At 39.5% G+C, this 21,686-nt stretch overlaps 1 protein-coding gene across 24 annotated transcripts in view; it reads left to right on the top strand.

Moving 5' to 3' along the window:
• The window catches only part of OVA4 (Nucleotidylyl transferase superfamily protein), an 85,680-nt gene that overhangs the window by 36,617 nt on the left and 27,377 nt on the right, over positions 1-21,686 (top strand). For all 24 annotated transcript variants that reach the window (XR_016078523.1, XR_016078520.1, XR_016078522.1 and 21 more), the window contains one exon: positions 3,960-4,049. Coding sequence is in view for 13 of the 24 variants with exons in the window: in XM_088891310.1 (XP_088747436.1) it covers positions 3,960-4,049 (90 nt within the window). In the remaining 11 variants the exon portion in view is untranslated. The remainder of the gene's footprint in view (positions 1-3,959; positions 4,050-21,686) is intronic.

Here is a 21,686-nt window from a genome sequence, read left to right as displayed (position 1 = left end):
ATGAAAGAAGTTCTATGTCACCATTTTCAATTTTTATTCTCTCTCTCTCTCTCCCCTCTCTGTTCTTCCAATTGTCTCTCCTTATTTCTCTCTCCTCTCTCCTCCCTATTCCCTCTTTTTTCTCTCCTCTCCTACAAATCTGTCCTCTCTCTCTCTCTCTTAATGAATCTCAATTTTTGTGTTTGTGTTGAAACCAACCAAATAAGGACATGTGGCAATATAGGAAACACCTAAAGATTTTTTTCCTCAGTAAGGATTTATTTACATAGTTTCAAATGTTCAAATGGGTCAAAATGGGTGGCTTATGTTGGGTTGCAACCCATGTACATACAAAATATATGGGTAATCAATGGATGTGTATGGTAGATGGATTGGTTGGTCTTCAACCCACATCCAACCCAACCCAACTCATCCAATTGCCATGGTGACGCCCCTAACACAACTCAGGCTGGCCGGTGCAGCTTGTTTGGGTTTGAAAGGCTTTATGAATAAGTTTTTGCACGGCTATCTTTAATTTGGCTTTATTATCTCAATTTAGGAGTAGAATGGATTGAAAATATGTACAAATTTCATTAACAAATTACAAATGTACATATACATATTTTATACATTTAGACATGTATATATAATTAGAAAAAGATGTTTTATATAAATAAAATGCATACATGTATTTATGTGGTCATTCTCAGGTTGAGTCAGGCCATGCTTGGGTTAAGCTTGCCCAAGTTGTAACCCTAATCATAATAGATGTGGTCAAAACCATAATGGGCCTATGAGCTGGGCCACTGTATCTTTAAATAGGCTAAAATAAATCTCATTAAGAATCAGCCTTACATACATTAGAGGCATCCCTTAATGGGCTTAACAATGGGCCTGTAAGAGTTGTTTTATGAGCTGGGTGGCCAACCCAGCCCTAATATGATTGGGACTTCAAAAACAAACAATAATTAATAGAAAACAATTTGGATGTAGGCTCCATTGTTTTCAATTCTACACTTAGCATGCAATATAGTCTCCTCTTTTTACTGCTACCAAAGAACTCCTTCAAATATCTTCAAGAAGAGAAATAAATTAACCTTGTAATCCAGGCATTCAGACATATACTTTATTTTATTTTTATACCCTTTTGGCTAGATCATGGTGTTGGCCAAAGCTGTTGTTATCAGTCCCAATTTGACAGTTGAGGTACTCAACCATTGGACTGATAGCAGTAGCCAATAATGGTTGCTAGTATGTCGTCTAGTCGGCTACGGCTGCTATTACCAATCCAAACTTCATGACATTTCAGCTGATGATACCTAATCCTGTTAACTGATAATAGTAGCAATATTGGTAGACAACCATTAAGTTATCTATGATGGTTTTGTATTGTGAGTTGTGACTACAGTGTGAACACATTGTAGATTGCAGGGAAGGCTTTAGTGATCTCCAAGTGTGAAAACAGAAGAACAAATAATCAACATTGCTAATCAAAGGTTATAGTGATCTCCATGGGTAGATCCAGTTAAAAGCTTTAAGAACTAAAGGTGATATCTAGGTGTAGATCACATTAAAAGAGCAATGAATCAAGATTACAAATCAAAGGTTATGGTGAACTCTAGGTCTAGGTCACAATGAAAACCTTTAAGGTTCAGAGGATATGTCCGGGTGTAGATCGCAAACAAAGCCTTTAAAGATAGTAAAAATTGGTCATAAAGACTTAAAAAGTTCAACGATTTATCAAGATTCAGGTTTAAAATAAAAAAATTTACCGAGATTAGTGGCTTTGATGATCTCTAGGTCTAGATCATCATATAGAATCTTTAAAGATTAATAAGTATCTAGATTAAGGATTAAACACTAAAGATTTATCAAGACTAAGGTTTTGATGATATCCAAGTGTAGATAACGATGTTGGAACTTTTAAAATAATTAACAAAAGCTCAATGATCGAGAGTTAAAGATTCAAAGATTTACTAAGATTCTTTACAAAAAAAAATTATTAAGATTAAGGATTAAAATTAAAGATTTATGAATCAAATAATAAATAAAATCTGATATTAGAAGAAGAGAATAGCAAGGAGAGAGAAGAATAAGAAAAAGACAAGAAAAGGAGTGAAGAGAAAATCAAATTGTGGATCTCATAATGTGTCCCCCAATCTCTTATATAATGCCCATTTTGAAAAATCCAAAAGGTCTGAATGCACTTAATTCAGCTGATAAATCAACTTTTTGGTGAAGCTAGTTTTAATAGCTCCTTCAAAGTGGATCAGTCAACACAGCTCAATCAAAGCTGAAGTCCTCCCAAATGGGCTCATAGTTGCTTGAAATATGTGTAAATTACAAAAGTACCCCTAATAAGGTGGCATCAACAACAGACGATAAGAAACTAAAATAGGCCCAGGGTGCAATAACAATAAACCCATCGACCAAATAAAAGTAGCTAATAATTCCACTTCTAATCCTGTGAGCACATGTTCAAAAATATGTTAGCTTTTGAAGAGTGGGATTGACATTTTATTGATTTCCTATAAACTGATAGTAGAATATAAGATGGTTTGGTCCAGTGTTTTAAAAGCACATGGTGCAAAAAAAAGCACAAGGGGCATTTTGCTCCCGAGGTGTGAGGTGCAAGGCGAGACACCTTTTTCGAAGCAAGCTCAAAAATGCAAAAATGCTGAAAAAATTCAAAAGAAAACCAAAATTAAAAATGCAAAAAATGTTAAACATGATATTTATTAAAATATAAACTTAAGTTTTAAAATAAATGTTTAAAAAAAATCTAATGGCTAACCTCCAACATATTAGTAATGTTGGTCGTGTATTCCTCCTTTGTATAGCAGCTTGTTATACTTGTTTTAATTTTTCAATGAAATTGTACTCTCTCTCTCTCAAAAAAAAAAAAAAACCTCCAACATATTAGTGAGAATTCAATGAGAGAGAATTCAAGGCTGGTAGACTTTCTGGCTAAGCAAGGGGTGCATAGGGGTCATTTATTTTGGGCTCATTTTTAATCTTGTTTTGCTTTTGAGGCCGCGACTCACCCCCTTTTATGGATATTGTATGCTGTATCCTGTAATAGTTCTTATTTACTCTTTAATAAAATGCTTTTCATTACTCATAAAAAAAATTAAAGTACATAAACATAACATGTAAAGCATATTTAAAACGGAAATTTAAAAATAAAATCAGGCATAACATATAAAACATATTCAAGCATGTAACACGCTCAATGTCTTTATTTTTTTCCCAATTGCGTTACTTCAAATAGCTAATGTGGTGTTAAACATTATGCATTCCTGATTCTACAAGCGACCTTTGTACCAAGCCTCTCAAGATGAACCCAAACAAGTCCATATCACAGTCTTAAATTCTTAATCCCTGTAAAAAGGTTTTGCAATTTTAATTTTTAAAATATCTTTTAGTAGGATGAATGAGTGAGCAACATTAGTAAATGGGGGTTTTCAAAGTGCAAATTTTCAAAAGGTGTGTGCCTGGGCTGAAGCGCTGGTGCACATTTTGAAAGTGTTACGCCTAGTGCCTTTTAAATCACTGGTTTGGTCACATGCTTAGAAGACCAACTGCTCCAGTTAGAAAAAGTGATTTGTTACACATTGAAGGGTCTAGAAGAGCTTGGGGTAGACCGAAAAGAACATGGGTAGTAGTAAGAAATGATTAATTAGTAATAGTTTAACTGTGGATATGGCTTTAAATAGAACGGATTGGGATAAGGCATGGATGATGATGGTGAAACTACTAGTATTTTTAATTTTTTTTTTCATTTTTTACTGTTGGATTTGGCCAAACTTTTGTCACTGAATTGGTCTTGGTTATTTTTTCCACCTTCATGGCTACAATACCACTTCAATCGGTTTGCAATCTTAAATATGAAGGACATTTAGTTGTATAGTTTCGCGTTTCTCAGTTGGCATTTCATAATTTCTCTTATGCACTAAATACTGAAAATTCCTCTTCTACAGGAAGTTGCACGAGAATGTCAAGATATGAATTGGGGCACATTCAAAACCCTCCTTGCAGATGCTTTGATTGATCATCTACACCCCATCCAGGTTGTCTCAATATAATGTCTTCATAGGTGCTCTTGTAGTGGTTAAATTATAAGTAGAATGTATTAGTTTTGTTATTATAATTGACCTTAAAAAAGGAAAATAATAAGGATAAAATAAGAAAAGTAAAGGGAAAGTAGTTCAAATTCTTGGAAGAAGAAGAAGAAGAAAGGGAAGAGAAGTGAGAAAGAGGGTTTCCAATTGAGAGTGTTCAAAAGTATCACTTCCTCTATACTGTCGACCCTATTTGTTTATTCTTCAAATATATTCAAAATTACATTTGTGCCCTTACGTTAGAACTCTATGGGAGAGAATAGAAAAATGACAAAATGATTGATATACCCCTGCCAACTAGACTTTAACACTCTCCCTCAAGTTGGAGCATATATATCATAATGCTGGATGGGGCATATAATCTATTCTTGTACGGCTCAAACTATTGGTAAAAAGATTGGCTAGTTTGTCTTTTGACTTTACATACAGTGTGAAAACATCACCACCTACTACTTTTTCCATCACAAAATGACAGCAACCTCTATGTGCTTAATTCTCTCATGAAAAATTGGATTCGAAGTAATGTGTGTAGTAACTTGATTGTCACAAAACAGTTTAATGGGTCTGTCCACAAGAATGCCTTTCTCCTGAAGGAGATGCTTCAACCAAATCAATTCATAGGTGGTGTATGCTATCTCTTTGTACTTAGTTTCTGCACTGATACTGGCAACTACACTTTGCTTTTTTACTTTCCTAAGTAATAAGATTTCCACAGAGAAATATACAATAGGCCGTAGTGGATTTCCTATCCATTAAGGATCCTGCCCAATCAACATCTAAGTACCCTTCTAGTAGTAATTGTCCCCCTTTCTTCTATAGTATACCATGGCTTGGACTTGGAGCATCGTTTAAATACCTCAACACTCTCATAACACCTTCCCAGTGAGCACTTTTGGGATTCTCTATAAATTGGCTTAATGCCCCTACACTGAATGAGATATCAGGTCTAAAGATCGCAAGGTAAATCAGTTTCCCAACTAACCTCCTATATCTTTTGGGATCACTTAATGGTTCCCCTTGACTATCAGTTATCTTCACATTAGGATCCATGGAAGTCTCATCTGGTTTGGCTCCTAACAACCCTGTAAGGTAAGTCAGTTTCCCTTAATGGATCCCCTTGACTATCAGTTATCTTCACATTAGGATCCATGGGAATCTCTGTGACAAGGAAATTCCTCACTTTCAACAAGCAATTTTAATAACCAAGAAATACTTCAAGGAGCCTAGATCCTTGGTTTGGAAGTGCTGATGTAAGAACTGCTCTTCAAAGATTCCTTCTACATCACTACTGGTGAGAACAATATTATGAACATATACTGCCAATAGAATCATCTTAGAAGAAGAGTTCTTGCTAAAAATAGAATGATCAACACTGCATTGTTTTAGGCCAAATTCCTGCACCACATTACTAAACCAGCCAAACCGTGGAAACTGTTTCAGCCCATAAATGTCTTTTCTCAGTTTGCACACCTTTCCTATCTGCCCTTGAACAACGTACCTAGGGGGTTGCTCTATATACACTTCCTCCTAAAGGTCACCATGAAGGAAATGCATTATTGACATCAAGCTGGAATAGGGGCCAATCAAAGTAGGCAGCTAAGGAAATAACTACCTGCACAGAACCCATTTTTAGAAATTGGAGAAAATGTTTCTGAATAATCAACACCTTAAGTTTGTGTGTATCCCTTGTCCAATAAGCAGGCCTTTAATCACTCAACATTAGAACACTACTATCTTGGCATCATCTTGGTAATGTTTCACTGTATACACCCATCAATAGCCAACTGCTTATTTTCCAGGAGGTAAGGAGGTAAGATCCCACATATGATTGGACTGAAGAGCATGAAATTCCTCGTTATCGACCTTAAGAAAAGGAAAATAATAAGGATTAAAATAAGGAGATAAGTAAAGGGGAAAGTTCTAGGAAGAAGAAGAAGAGAAGGAAGAAGATTTATAGTCAAGAGAGATCAAAAGTATCGGTCCCTCCATACTGTTGATCCTATTTGTTAATTCTTCAAATATATCCAAAATTACATTTGTGCCCTTACATAAGAACTCTATGGGAGAGAATAGAAAATAACAAAAAGATTGATATACTCTTGCCAACTAGTCTTTAATAGTTATCTTGCATACTTAGAACAGGCATGTTGATGTTCCTTTTGTTTCTTGGTTTGTATGAACTAGCAGTGGTGTAAGGGGTGCTGTTACAGACCTGGCCTTTCCTTTTCTGGGTTTGTGTGAACCAGTAAATGATAACAGTATTGTTATCTCATTCGTTCCTGTGGGCTAGTGTGAAACTTTAAACTGAACAGAAGTGGTGGCATACTGACATTGTGTAGTGACAGCAGTGGTGATTTTTCCTTTCAGGGTTCATGCGACTCCTATAAAGGACTGCAGTGGTACTGGTGGTGGATTTTTGACTGTTTTCTTTGGAGGCCGTTTGTTCTTTGTTAACCTGAATCTTGTTTCTTGTTGGAGAATCCTAGCTATGGATGATTCAGTCACATCTAGAATATAAGGAGCAAATCATAATTTTGGTAGTGTTGGTAAAAGTATCAACTTCCTGAATCTTGTTTCTTGTTGGAGAATCCTAGCTATGGATGATTTAGCCACATCTAGAATATAAGAAGCGAATCACAATTTTGGTAGTGTTGGTAAAAGTATAAACTTTCGGATATCTATTACACCCGTAGATAGGCTTACTTGGAGTGAGCAAAATTAGTTTGACACTCTGACTATTTATTGGTGGAAGTGGAAAACTGGGATATCTTAATAGGAAAATTAAAGAATCACAAGAAGACAGTCCAGCACATGACAAGTAGGAACAGGATGACTATATGTTCATTTCCTTGTTATCCTGTTTGCAACCTACCTTAAGGAAGAACTTTATGTGGTTTGAAACAGCCAAGGAAATATGGGATCAGGCCAAATGTGCATACTCAGAAGAGAGACACTTTACTCAAGTATATCAGCTTTAAGTTGAGTCGTTCTCTTGTTGACAAGGGAGATGAGTCCTGTCCATCTATTACACCATTCTTTACTCTTTGTGGATAAAGCTGGATCTATAGGAGACCATAGATTGGGAGAGTGAGAAAGATTCTACAGCCATTTTTTTTTTGTAGGAATTAAGAATTCAAGACCCTAACATGCACTTGTTTGGGCTTGCCTCAAGGGACTTGGTACAAAAGCGGCTCGTAGAATTATGAATGAAAAATATTTAACATCACACTAGCTATTTGAAATAATGCAAATATGAAATTGGGAAAGAAATAAAGAAATTTGAAAGGTTGACATGCTTGAACATGTTTTCCATGCTATGTTTGAGATAATCAGTTGTTTAAAAATTTGGTTTAAAATTAAAGTTTGCTTTTTTAATTAATACTAAATTAAAAAAAAACAGCCTTTTGAGAAGAAAGGACTGTTTAGAAAGATGCAAAAAATCAAAAGAAAGTAGCAGAAATGAGAGTTCAAGAGGAGAGAAGATGAAGAAGAAGGTGGTGGCAACTTGGGTTCAGAGAGAGAGATTTTCGAACATAATCTCTTATCTTACACCCTCAATTCTATTTTATTAAGTTAAGCTTTGGTAATTTACAGAGAAGCTCCTAGTTGGGCAGAAAATTAAAAAGACATAACATAAGAAAGAATAAGCCCAGATTAAGGCCCATTACAACAAAGAACATAAAAGATAAAAAAGGATAAACAGCCTATGGGCTATTCGGCCCATCTTCTCTACACTCCCCATCAAGCTGAGCATTGATGTTAATCATGCCAAGCTTGCCAGTATCATGCTGAAGTTTAGCCTTGGGAATGCCCTTGGTGAGGAAATCTGCTAACTGTCCTTCAGAGGTGATGAAAGGTAGACACACTTCTCCAGAAGCCACTCTTTCTCGAATGAAGTGTCTGTCAACTTCAATATGCTTAGTTCTGTCATGTTGCACTAGGTTGTGAGCAATATTGATGGCGGCCTGATTATCACAGTATAACATCATTGGCTTATCATGCTCAATACCCAGTTCCTCCATCAAGGATTTAAGACACAATAGTTCAAAAACTCCATGAGCCATGGCTCTGTATTCTGCTTCGGCTGAAGATTGAGCAACAACTGATTGTTTCTTGCTTCTCCAAGAGACAATATTACCTGCCACCAAGCTACAATACCCAGAGGTAGATCTTCTGTCATCAATGTTTCTAACCCAGTCAGCATCTGTGTAGGCTTCAAGTTTCATATGGCCATGCTTGGCAAATAGAATCCCCTTTCCAGGGGAGCCCTTCAAATAACATAGGATCCGCTCTACTGCTGCCATATGAGTATCCCTGGGAGCATGCATGAACTGACTGATGCAACTGACAGCGTATGCAATGTCTGGCCGAGTCATGCATAGATAAAGAAGTTTTCCAAGTAGTCTCTGGAAGATTCCCTTATTTTCTAACAATATTCCATCTGATGCAGAGAGTTAATGGCTCATATCGATAGGAGTAGCAACTGGTCTAGCACTCATCTTCCCTGTTTCAGAGAGCAAATCAAGAACATACTTCCTCTGAGAGATAAGGATCTCATCCTTGGATTTAGCAACTTCTATGCCAAGAAAGTATCTCAATTCCCCTAGATCTTTGATCTCAAACTCTGTATGAAGGAAAGATTTGGGATCATTGATTCCTGAGACATCATTACCAGTCACAACAATATCATCAACATACACAATCAGGTAAATGGCCAAGGATCCTCTCCTTTTCACAAAGAGGGTATGATCAGATTGTGTCTGTACATAGCCAAAGCTAACAAGGGCAGCCCTAAACCTTTCAAACCATGCTCTAGAAAACTGTTTGAGTCCATAAAGAGATTTTTTCAGCCTGCAGACCTTTCCTTTCATATCTGTTTCATACATCCCTGGAGGAAGAGACATATAGACCTCCTCATGTAATTCTCTATTCAGAAATGCATTCTTTACATCCAGTTGATAAAGTGGTCAGTCTGAGTGTGCAACCAAAGATAGCAGAACTCTCACATAAGTCATCTTGGCAACAGGGGCAAAGGTTTCCAGATAATCAATCTCATATGTCTGTGTATAGCCTTTTGCAACCAGCCTAGCATTGTACCTTTTAATGGTGCCATCAGCATGATATTTGATAGTAAAAACCCACTTACAACCTACTGGATCCTTCCCTTCACGCAAATCAACCACTTCCCAAGTGTCATTCTTGTGCAAAGCATCAATTTCTGTTCTCATAGCATCCCTCCATTCTGGAATATTAAGAGCTTCTGACACAGACCTAGGAATTGGGTTAGAGGCAACAAAAGAAAGGTAGGAAAAATATGAAGGAGAGAGCAAACTATAAGAAAGGTGTTTGGAAATGCAATGTGTATTACACTTTCTTTTTCCTTTCCTAATAACAATGGGGACATCAAGGTCTGGGAAGGATGGCTCCAAAGGGGCTGTAACAGTACCTATTGTCTCATCTGTAACTGGAAGTGCATGAGGCTCATGTGTTGTAGGGGAAACAACCTACTCATTTCTGGTTCTTTGCTGTTGATACAATCTGGGATTAAAAAGAGGGCGAGGAGGTAAAGGAGGAGGAATAAGAACACTGGAATGAGAGTGAAGTGACTGATCCTCCCTTGATTCATTTGAAGGAGGAAGAGACTCAGCAAAAGACTCAACTGGGACAGGAAGAGGAAGAGCAAACACCTGTGACAAATCCTCCCCCTTTGGACAATGTCTCTCCAGAGAAGAACCATAAAAGGAAGAAAGCTCATCAAAGGTGACATCCATTGAGACATACCGAGTGCTAGTCTTCGGATCAAAACAACAGTAACCCTTCTGTGTGGGGGAATAACCAAGGAAGATACACTTGTGGGCTTTTGGTTCAAATTATGTCTTTGGACACTTGGGATATGTACATAACATGTGCAGCCAAAGACACGAAGAGGAATAGGAAAAAAATCCTTGTCCGGATGAAGGAGACTGAAGGGAGACTTAAACCCTAAAACCCTGGATGGCATACAGTGAGGATATCATCACACCAAAACTTTGTAGGAACATGTGAGGCAAATAGAATACTTCTTGCAACTTCAACAATATGTCTATTTTTTCTTTCAGCAACTCCATTTTGTAATGGGGTCCTAACACAGGAGCTTTGGTGAATAACCCCTAAATCAGTGAGATAGCATGTCAGGTTTTTCTCAAAATATTCTTTTGCATTGTCGGATCTGAAAATTTTAATCCTTGTATCAAATTGGGTTAGGACAAATTCATGGAATTGCCTCACAAGTCGGGGAACTTCATCACGGGAATTCATCAAAAATATCCAAGTGAACCGAGAAAAGTCATCAATGAACAAGATAAAATATTTGTAGCCACCCATAGAGGGTAAGTGGTAAGGTCCCCACACATCAAAGTGCACAATATTAAAAGGAGAAGATCTTTTATTACTCAAAGGATAACTGTTTCTACAATGTTTTGACAGTTCACAAGACTCACAATGAAGACTGGACAAACTAATTCCCTTGAACAGTTCTGGGAATAAATGACTTAATGCAAAAAAAGAAAGATAACCCAAACGAAGATGACATAACATGACTCGACTGAAGGACTCTGTAGATGTAGACCCAAAAGCAGATTTTCCAGGTTGTTCATGGCACTGTCCAGGAGTACCCAGTAGATATATTCCATTCGCCTCACGACCACTCTCAATCACCTTTTGAGACTCTAGATCCTGAAAAATACAGTAGGAAGGAAAGAAGGTTACACAACAGTTCAATGACTTAGTTAGGCTACTTACAGATAACAAATTTGTATTTAGCTTGGGTACATGAAGAGCAGAAGGAAGAACCAAGGAATCTGTAGCCTTGACGGTTCCCTTGCCGGAGATAGGGGCAAGAGAGCCATTGGCTAGGGTGATTTTGTCACATTTAGGAAGTAAATCATATGAAACAAACAAAGTAGAAAGATTGGTCATATGATCAGAAGCACCAGGATCAATAATCCAAGGGATCCTACGATTACCTGAAATGGTTGCATGATTTGCAGAAGCCCATATACCTGAATGAGCAAATGCAGAAGAGGTTTTATTTTCTGAAGGGTTGGAAGAAGAGGTCACACCCTCTAGGTGACTGATCATCCTCCCAAACTTCTCATATTCTGCCTTCATAGCTGCTAACTGCACACTAGCCGTCATCTCTTCAGTTTGGTATCTGTCACTATCTGGACCAACAACAACATTAGCACTCCCTGCCTTTTTATTATCAGACTTCTTCTGAAACCGAAGTGGTAGGAGATCAGGATGCAATTTCCAGCACTTGTCTTTAGTGTGTTTTGGCTTTTTACAGTACTCACAGATAATCTCTTTATTTCCTGAGCTACTTGGAGTCCCTACAACCCCCTTGGGTTTCACTCCCATATTAGCAAAGTGATCATTTAGACCAGTCCCTTGAACCCGGACATGTCTTCTGCTTTCTTCACTACTTACTAAGGCATATGCTTGAGACAGTTAGACACTATCTTTGGATAAAATATTTTGCTTTGTAATGTCATACTCTGGATTTAGCCCTGTCAATAACTCAAACACCCTATTTCTCTCAACCAGTTTTCTGTAGGTCTCAACATCATTAGTGGTGTCCTAGGTTACAGCTTCTATCAAATCTATTTCTTGCCATAAAGACTTTAGTGTTGAGAAGTAGAAGTATATAGCTAATGGTTTCTCACCCTATCTCAAATTCTCCACATCACTTCTCAACTTGTAAGCCCTGGCCACATTTAATTTTTGGGAATAGGTTTCAGCAATACTATCCCAAATTTCCTTTGTTGAATTCATCCACAAATAGTGCTGACTAATCTGTGGTTGCATTGAGTTCATAAGCCACCCAATAACAGTATAATTTTCTTGCATCCACTTTTCATATGATGGATCATCTTCTGGTAGAGCCTTTTTGCTCCTAGAGATAAAACCCCACTTGCCTCTACTACAAATATGAATCTTTACTGATTGTGACCAAGCCAGATAATTAGTTCCATCCAGCTTGACTGTGGTCATAGCCAGTAGAGAGTCTACGGGGGCTCCCGGAACCTGTTCGGATTCAGCAACTTGCTTGTTTTTAAAGTCTGAGGAGTTCATCTTCTTAAACACTTCAAAAATGACTTCAAACAACTTCGAAAAACACCAAATGAAGACAGAACAAAAACTGTGTTGTGAGCCAACCTCTATGCAGCCGTACCAGTAATCTGCGCCACACCCAGAAGCTGGGAGAAATGGAGAAAATTCTGCCACTCCTTGTAGAATTCACAGAACACCAATCCACTTGATTCGATCTTCAAGAAGGAGAATGAGAAAGCCTTCAATCACTGAGCGCCTAGGTCAAACTCCCTATGGGGCCCACAATCACTTTTCTCAAAAAATTTAGGGTTTTGGGCAACACACTTGAATCTGTCAAGGGGATGACAAAACTAGTCCTCTTCTCTCTAGAAACTACTAACAACTAGGCTGAAATAGGTGTCTTTAACTATTCATACGATTCAGTTCTCCATACACACTGTGTATGGGAAAAAAGGTGAAAAAAAGGGGAAAAACGAGCCTGTTCTGATGCCAAGAAGAAAAACAGCCTTTTGAGAAGAAAGGACTGTTTAGAAAGATGCAAAAAATCAAAAGAAAGTAGCAGAATTCAGAGTTCAAGAGGAGAGAAGATGAAGAAGAAGGTGGCGGTAACTTGGGTTCAGAGAGAGATTTTCGAACATAATCTCTTCTCTTACACCCTTAATTCTATTTTATTAAGTTAAACTTTGGTAATTTACAGAGAAGCCCCTAGTTGGGCAAAAAATTAAAAAGACATAACATAAGAAAGAATAAGCCCAGATTAAGGCCCATTACAGCAAAGAACATAAAAGATAAAAAAGAATAAACAGCCTATGGGCCATTCGGCCCATCTTCTCTACTGTTAATATTTTCTGGAATTGTTTTGAATTTTCTTTTTTTTTTTTTGCAAAATTTTAGATTTTTTTAAATAATGCCTTTTCTTATTTTTCCCTTGCACTTTCCTGTTGCAATCCTATTTACATCTTTAGATTTGTTTTATAGAAGCATCCCTTTCATGATATTAGGACCAAGGAGCCACTTGGTAACATCTGAAGTAGCTGAACGGAATGGCTTATTGCTTTGTCTTTTAGTGAATGTTATTGGGGGATTGTTAGGTCCTGATTGGGTGATTGTTAGGTCCTTAATGACTGAAGTTGGGTTGTGTTTTGACTGCTGCTACAGTAACCCGAACCAGCAAGAGGAAGAAGAAGAAGAAGAAGAAGAAGAGAAGAAGAAGGAAAATGAAGGGACTGTCGAATCTGATAGATTAACCCTATCATTCGACCCCTTAATAGTAATTAGTCTCTAATTACTTGTACAAAGACTAAACTGCCCTTACTTAAGTGTGGGGCAGAGTGTCTCTAATAAAATTGCCACATAATCATACAACTTAACAAAGACAAGTTGACTAAACTACCCTTATTCGGCTCACTCTAACACTCCCCCTCAAGCTGGAGCATATATGTCATATAATCCCAGCTTGTTACATAGATAGTTCACTTTCCCTGAGCTTAGAGCTTTTGTAAACAAATCTGCCCACTGATCACCCGAGCCCACATGTTCTGTGCTTATCTCTCCAGCAAGAACCTTCTCCCTCACAAAGTGGCAATCAATCTCTATGTGCTTCGTTCTCTCATGAAAAACAGGGTTGGATGAGATATGGAGTGCAACTTGATTGTCACAGTATAATTTCATAGGTTTATCCATGTGGAACCCGATTTCTTGTAGGAGATTCCTCAACCACACTAATTCACAGGTAGTGTGTGCCATGGCCCTATACTCGGCTTCAGCACTGCTTCTAGCCACAACTGTTTGCTTTTTACTCTTCCACGTCACAAGATTTCCTCCAAGAAATGTGCAATAGCCTGTAGTAGATCTTCTGTCATACACTGAGCTTGCTCGGTCTGCATCTGTGTACCCAACTACTTCAAGTTTTCCTCCTGGTTTATACATTAGCCCACGGCCCGGAGCTCCCTTCAGATATCTTACAATTCTAAGAACTGCATCCCAGTGAGGTATACGAGGGTTTTGCATGAATTGGCTCATCACACTGACTGCAAAGGAGATGCCTGGTCTCGTGATAGTCAGATAGTTCAGCTTCCCCACTAGTCGTCTATACCTTCCAGGATCTTCAAATACTTCCCTTGTATCACTGCTCAACTTAACATTTGGTTCCATAGGGGTTTCAGCCGGTTTTGCACCTAACAGTCCTGTTTCTTCCAGTAGATCAAGAACATATTTTCTTTGGCATAGATTTACACCTTGTTTTGACCTGGCAACTTCTATGCCCAAGAAATACTTCAATGTCCCAAGGTCTTTTGTTTGAAAATGATTTTGCAGAAATACCTTTAGTTTGTCAATCCCCAATTTGTCACTGCCAGTAATGACAATATCATCCACATAGACCTTTAATAAAATCTTTCCAGCTTCTGATTCATAGCTGAACACTGAGTGATCAACCTATCATTGCTTCATTCCAAAACTCTTCACCACTTCACTAAACTTCCCGAACCAAGCACACGGCGATTGTTTCAACCCATAAATTGCCTTCTTCAGTCTGCACACCTTACCATCCTCCCCCTGAGCAACAAACCCAGGTGGTTGTTCCATATATACCTCCTCCACAAGGTCACCATGAAGGAAGGCATTTTTTATGTCAAACTGAAACATAGGCCAATCATACATAACTGCTAGGGAAATTAACACACGAACAGAGCAATCTTAGCTACCGGAGAGAATGTCTCCATGTAGTCCACTCCATACAATTGTGAGTAACCTTTAGCAACGAGTCTGGCCTTCAGATGCTCCACACTACCATCTGGCAAGTATTTAATAGTATACACCCATTTACAACCCACGACATGCTTACCAGGTGGGAGAGTAGTGAGCTCCCACGTTTGAGTATGTTGAAGAGCAGAGAGTTCCTCCTCCATTGCCTGCTGCCACCCAGGTGAACTAAGAGCTTCTTGGACATTATTAGGTATGGAAATAGATGACAAAAGTGAAACAAACTGACGATGTGAGGCGGAAAGGCGAGATAATGAAACAAAATTAGAAATGGGATGGAGAGTAGAACTGCTGTTAGGTTGAAGGTTTTTATGTAGTGATGGTTCGGCTGATAAGAGTTCTTTTTAGCTTGTATTTGAGTTTAAGTTATTATGTACTGGGCCTGTGTTAATGGGCCTAAGTTTGTTTAGTGTTTTAAGTTGTCTGGGTGTCCCATCACTAATTAGGGGCATTCCAGTCTTTTTCTGTAACATTGTACTATACTCTAATATAAATAAGAGTATTGTCGACTGGGTTATTCAGTTCGACAGTCTCAGCATCTCTTGGTCTTCTTCTCTCTTCTGCTACTTCAACTACAACACTTTAGCTTTCCTGGTATCAAAGCATTGAGCACCTTCCTGGTTACAGCCGATGCCATCTTCTCTCTCCTGCTGTCTTTCTTCTTTTTTTTCATCTTGGTTGCTGTTGTGAAACCTTAGGGTTGTAGGAGAACAACACAAAGTTCGAACCTAGGGTTTCCCTTGGTTGTAGGGCGCAAGGGAAGTAAGACCCAGAAGCTGATGTCCTACTAGACTATTTCTAGTAGTTAGCAGCTATTCGACTGGTAAGAGAGGTCTGTATAGGACAGACCTAGTTGAGGACTGATTTCAGCAGTTGTAGTATTGGTCGTAAGGAGGGGCATCTCTTTACAGTTGTAGTACTCGAAGTTCAAGTGGAGTCTGCATAGCACAGTAGTGGAGAGCCCTTAGTTCCAGGTCGGTTACCAGCCCATAACTCCTCACTTGCTGCTGTAACTGAACTGCTTCAGAACTGTGACAGTCTCGGCAAGTCTGAAGCTGTGTTGAGAGCTGTCAGAACCTGCTGTGAACACTTCGACTAATCAGAACCTGCTCCAGAACTGGTTCAGAATCTTCAGAACTGCTTCGACTAGTCTTAATCAGTGTCATCTACACAGAGGCTGCACTCAAGATGTCTTCAATATCCGGAGAAGTTTCTTCTAGGGATAACAGACCTGCGGCAAGGTCTTCAAATCTGGAAAACCCTAATCTGCACAGCTTGCAGATTACAAGTGTGCTGCTGGATGAATACAACTTCAGGGAGTGGTCAGTTTCCACAATGTTGTTTATTACTTCCCATGATCTCACAGGCTACCTAGATGGGAGCAAGAAGGAACCTGAAGTTGGCAGTACAGAATATGTTGTGTGGCGCAAGGAGAATGCCACAATTATGTCCTGGTTGCTTGCCTCTATGACTCCTCGAGTTGCTAGGACTGTTCATCACTTTCCTACAGCAGCCAAGATTTGGGAAAAGGTGTCTAAGACCTATGGACAAAAGAAAAACAATGCTAGAATCTATAGATTGAATCAAGACATTGCTGCCTTAAGGCAAGGTGATATGACAGTTGCCACATACTTTGCAACTCTGGAAGGTCTTTGGGAAGAACTTGACCATTACTTGATATTAGATTGGGAAAATGCCAGGGACAAGGAGAGATATGATAAGCAGATTGAAGAGAGCAGAGCCTTCAAGTTCTTGGCTGGTCTGGACCCAGTGTATGAGGGTATAAGGTCACAAATTCTGGGGAGAGATGAATTGCCCGAGTTACACCATGTTTATTATCTGGTGAGGAATGAAGAAGTCAGGAGAAAGGAGATGCAAGTTGACTCCCAGACTCAACCAACTGAACAATTTGGAGAACATTCAGCCCTGGTTTCTACTAAGGGAAACAGACATCCAGACAAGAAGCACCTCAAGTGTACTCATTGTGGTGGTGAGAGACATGTAAAAGAAAAGTGTTGGGTCTTGTACCCTCACCTGAAGCCAGCTGCATTAAGAAAGGACAAGAAACAACAAAAGGGTCATGCGGCAAGTGGGAATCTTGTCACCAGCAACAATGGTGACAACTCACAGAATATACCAACAGTGTCTTCTTCTCCTATGGGACAGGTTGCTGATTCCTCTGGAACTGGTGCTTTGGGCTTCACTGCTAGTGAGGTAGAGGTCCTTAGCACGGCATTAGCCCGTCTAAGGAATAATTCTTTTGCTTCCACATCTCTTGCCTGATCAGGTACAGTCTCTGCTTTCAGTGCCACTAACTCTATTGACTCTACTTCTAGGGTTATTGATTCCGGTGCTACTGACCACATGACAGATATGTCCTCCCTATTCTCTTCATATAATTTGTTGTCTGGTCAGGATAAGATGAGAGTTGCTGACGGGTCTTTCTCCACCATCTCTGGAAAGGGGGTGGTTGACCTAAGCAAGGACCTCTCTCTTAAATCAGTTTTACATGTTCCCAGTCTTGCCTCAAATCTTTTGTCTGTTTCAAAACTTACCAAAAATTTGAACTGTAGTATAACTTTTTTTCCTACTCATTGTGTCTTCCAGGACAGATTGATGAGGAGAACGATTGGGAGCGGTCTTGAGTATGGAGGCCTCTACTGTTTTGATGCAGACACCGGTTCAGCCTTACAAGCATCTGCTGCTAGTAGTCCGGAGAGTGTGGAGTCAATAGCTAGGTTGTATCTTTGGCATGTTAGGCTAGGTCATGTGTCTTTCTCTTCATTAGAAATGTTTCCTGAATTGTTTAAGGGCATTTCAAGTCAAAGTTTAATCTGTGAAGTATGTCAAATGTCAAAACAATGTAGAACTGTTTATCCAATTTCCAGTAATGAAATTTGTGCTCCTTTTGATTTGGTTCATTCTGATGTCTGGGGTCCTTCACCCATCGTTTCTATTGATGGTTTCCGGTACTTTATCAGTTTTATTGACCACTACTCTCGATGCACATGAATCTACCTGTTAAAAGGACGGGATGAAGTACCACGGATAACTATGGCATTTTGCAAGATGATTGAAACACAGTTTAATAAGAAGATTAAGCAATTCAGGTCAGATAATGCTGTTGAATACTTTGAAAAATCCTTGAACTTATTCATGGAAGATGCTGGCATATTATATCAGTCATCCTATGCTAATACCCCTCAGTAGAATGGGATTGCTGAGCGCAAGAATAGACATCTATTGGAGACAACTCGAGTCTTATTATTCCAGCACAAAGTCCCCAAGCAATACTGGTCTCAAGCTGTACTTATTGCATCATATCTGATAAATCGGGTGCCATCTAAGGTGTTGGGTATGAAAACCCCTTTCTCTGTTTTGTGTCCCACTCTTCCAGACTTTCCCCTTCCTCCTTGGGTCTTTGGCTGTATATGTTTCATACATGTGAAGGATCCAAAGAAGACCAAGCTGGATCCTAAGGCTACAAAGGGAATATTCTTGGGGTACTCTCCTACACAAAAGGGTTATAAGTGTTATGACCCTGTCTCCAAGAGAAAGTATGTCACCAGAGATGTGGTTTTCTTTGAGTCTCAACCCTATTTTCAGTCTTCTCAGAATCCTCTTTAGGGGGAGACTAGTGGGATGGAAGAGGATTCTCATTCTCCCTCCTTTTTTGTTCCCCTATCTGCCTCGGGTCTTCCATCCTCTTCTTCTACTCCTTGTTGTGGCATTCCGGGTCAACCCAGTGAGGCTCCCATTGTGTCGGTTACCTCTCTTGATGCTGCAGATGTTCCTAAAGGCTCCAGTAGGCAACAGAAAGAGATACTCACAACAGAAGAAAAAGGGGCCCCCAACCTCATGACAGCAACCAGTTGGACTCGAATCAATCTGTCTCTACAATCCAAGGTAATTCTAACTCACATACTTCTGATTTGGATCTTCCTATTGCTCTCCGTAAGCCTATCCGCTCTTGCACCACCCGACACCCCATTGCTGATTTTGTTTCTTACTCACATTTATCTCCTGCCTATCACTCCTTTGTGTCTGCTCTTTCCTCTGTGCATGTTCCTTCTAGGTACTCAGAGGCTGTGTCTGATCCAAGGTGGAAAGAAGCTATGAACAAAGAGATGAAAGCCCTAATGAAAGCAAGAACTTGGGAATTAGTGGATCTGCCAGAGGGGAAGAGTACTGTTGGGTGCAAGTGAGTGTTTACTGTAAAGCACAGGGAGGACGGGTCCATTGAAAGGTACAAGGCTAGACTTGTGGCAAAGGGGTTTACTCAAAAAGAAGGGATTGACTACAAAGAAACCTTTGCCCTAGTAGCAGAGCTCAACACAATTCGGGTTCTACTGTCACTAGCAGCAAATTTTTCATGGGAACTTCATCAGCTGGATGTGAAGAATGCCTTCCTAAATGGTGACCTTATGAAGAGGTATTTATGGAACCTTCACCAAGCTATGAGTTTGGTAGAAAGGTGTGCAAACTGAGGAAAGCATTATATGGGTTGAAGCAATCTCCCCGTGCATGGTTTGAGAGGCTTTGTGGGGCCATGAAGAAAGTGGGGTACACTCAGAGTGGTGCAGACCATACCTTGTTCATATGGAGACAGGATAGCAAACTTACTGCACTCATTGTTTATGTGGATGATATGGTAATTACCAGTAATGACTTGGAAGAGATAAAAAGACTGAAGGAGTTTCTAGCTTCAGAATTTGAGATCAAAGACTTGGGCCATTTGAGATATTTTCTTGGGATTGAAGTTGCAAGGTCAAGAGAGGGAATCTACATATGTCAGCGGAAGTATGTTCATGACCTCCTAGAGGAAACAAGCATGATGGGGTGTAGGCCAGCAGATATTCCAATAGAACAGAATCATGGCCTACAGGAATCAGTATGGAAGGACTACTGTGATAGAGAGAGATACCAAAAATTGGTAGGGAAGCTGATATACTTATCCCTCACTCGGCCAGATATTGCTTATGCTGTGCATGTTGTCAATCAGTTCATGCACTCTCCAAAGATCCCTCATATGAAAGCAATTGAAAGGATTCTCAGGTACTTGAAGACTTGCCCAGGAAAGGGAATTCTATTCAGAAAAAACAATAGAATTGAAATTGAAGCTTATACTGATGCAGATTGGGCTGGTTCTGTTGGAGACAGAAAATCAACTTCGGGATATTGTACATTTGTGGGAGGGAACCTGGTCACATGGCGCAGTAAGAAGCAGAATGTAGTTGCTAGATCAAGTGCAGAAGCAGAATATCGAGCTATGGCTCACGGGGTTGCTGAACTCCTATGGCTCAGGACCCTTCTTAATGAGCTTGGTATTAAAGCTGAGGGTCTTCTCAGACTGTATTGTGACAGCAAGGCTGCCATCAACATTGCAAATAACCCTGTGCAACATGACATGACAAAACATATTGAGATTGATCGAGATTTTGTTAGAGAGAGAATAGTCTCGGAAGAACTCTACATTCCTTACACTCCATCTGAGATGCAAATTGCAGATGCACTGACTAAAGGGTTGGCTGCAGCAAAGTTCATGGACCTTCTTGGCAAGCTAAACATTGCAAATAACCCTGTGCAACATGACAGGACAAAACATATTGAGATTGATCGAGATTTTGTTAGAGAGAGAATAGTCTCGGAAGAACTCTACATTCCTTACACTCCATCTGAGATGCAAATTGCAGATGCACTGACTAAAGGGTTGGCTGCAGCAAAGTTCATGGACCTTCTTGGCAAGCTAAACATGATTGACATCCATGCTTAGCTTGAGGGGAAGTGTTAGGTTGAAGGTTTTTATGTAGTGATGGTTCGACTGATAAGAGTTCTTATTAGCCTGTATTTGAGTTTAAGTTATTATGTATTGGGCCTATGTTAATGGGCCTAAGTTTGTTTAGTGTTTTAAGTTGTCTGGGTGTCCCATCACTAATCAGGGGCATTCCAGTCTTTTTTTATAACATTGTACTATACTCTACAATAAATAAGAGTACTATCAACTGGGTTATTCAGTTCGACAGTCTCAGCATCTCTTGGTCTTCTTCTTTCTTCTGCTACTTCGACTACAATACTTAAGCTTTCAACTACGTTTACCTTTCCGTAAGGCAATGGGTAGGTCAAGTTCTGAGGGTTCAGCAACAGGAGCCATGACAGAATCCGTAGATAAGGTAGAAGCTAGAGGAGGGGCCGGTGTCGTTCGACGTGTATACACTTGCCGGATCGGTGGTCGTTCAGTAGTGATCTGCACTGGATGAGGTGATGAGTCTACTCCAACAGGAACATCCGGAACTGGATCACTGACAAGAAGAGGAAGAGGAAGTAAGGGTGGAGACGAAGGTGCTTCAGGTCCTGAGAAGAAGGGGACAAACTAAAAAAAGGTGACATCAGGATAGACATAGCACTTCCGAGTAATGGGATTATAACACTTGTACCCTTTTTGAGTCTGAGAGTAGCCAAGAAAGACACATTTAATGGAGCGTGCATCTTTCTTGTCTATTCCAGGACTCAGATTGTGAACAAAGCACACAACCAAAGACACGAGGAGTTAATGGAAATGGAGATAAAGTGGGGAACAAGATAGAGAAGGGGGACTGACCATTAAGATTGAAGGAGGGCATCCGATTAATGAGGAAACATGCAGTGAGTACAGCATCACTCCAAAACCGTTTAGGAACACTCATATGATGAAGAATAAACCGAGCAGTTTCGAGGAGTTGACGGTTCTTTCGT

This window comes from Nelumbo nucifera, chromosome 7 (assembly GCF_055504915.1).
Source record: "Nelumbo nucifera cultivar China Antique chromosome 7, China Antique-T2T, whole genome shotgun sequence".
Taxonomy (NCBI): domain Eukaryota; kingdom Viridiplantae; phylum Streptophyta; class Magnoliopsida; order Proteales; family Nelumbonaceae; genus Nelumbo; species Nelumbo nucifera.
Note: the sequence above shows the minus strand (reverse complement) of the source record. Positions and strands in the feature narration are given on the sequence as shown.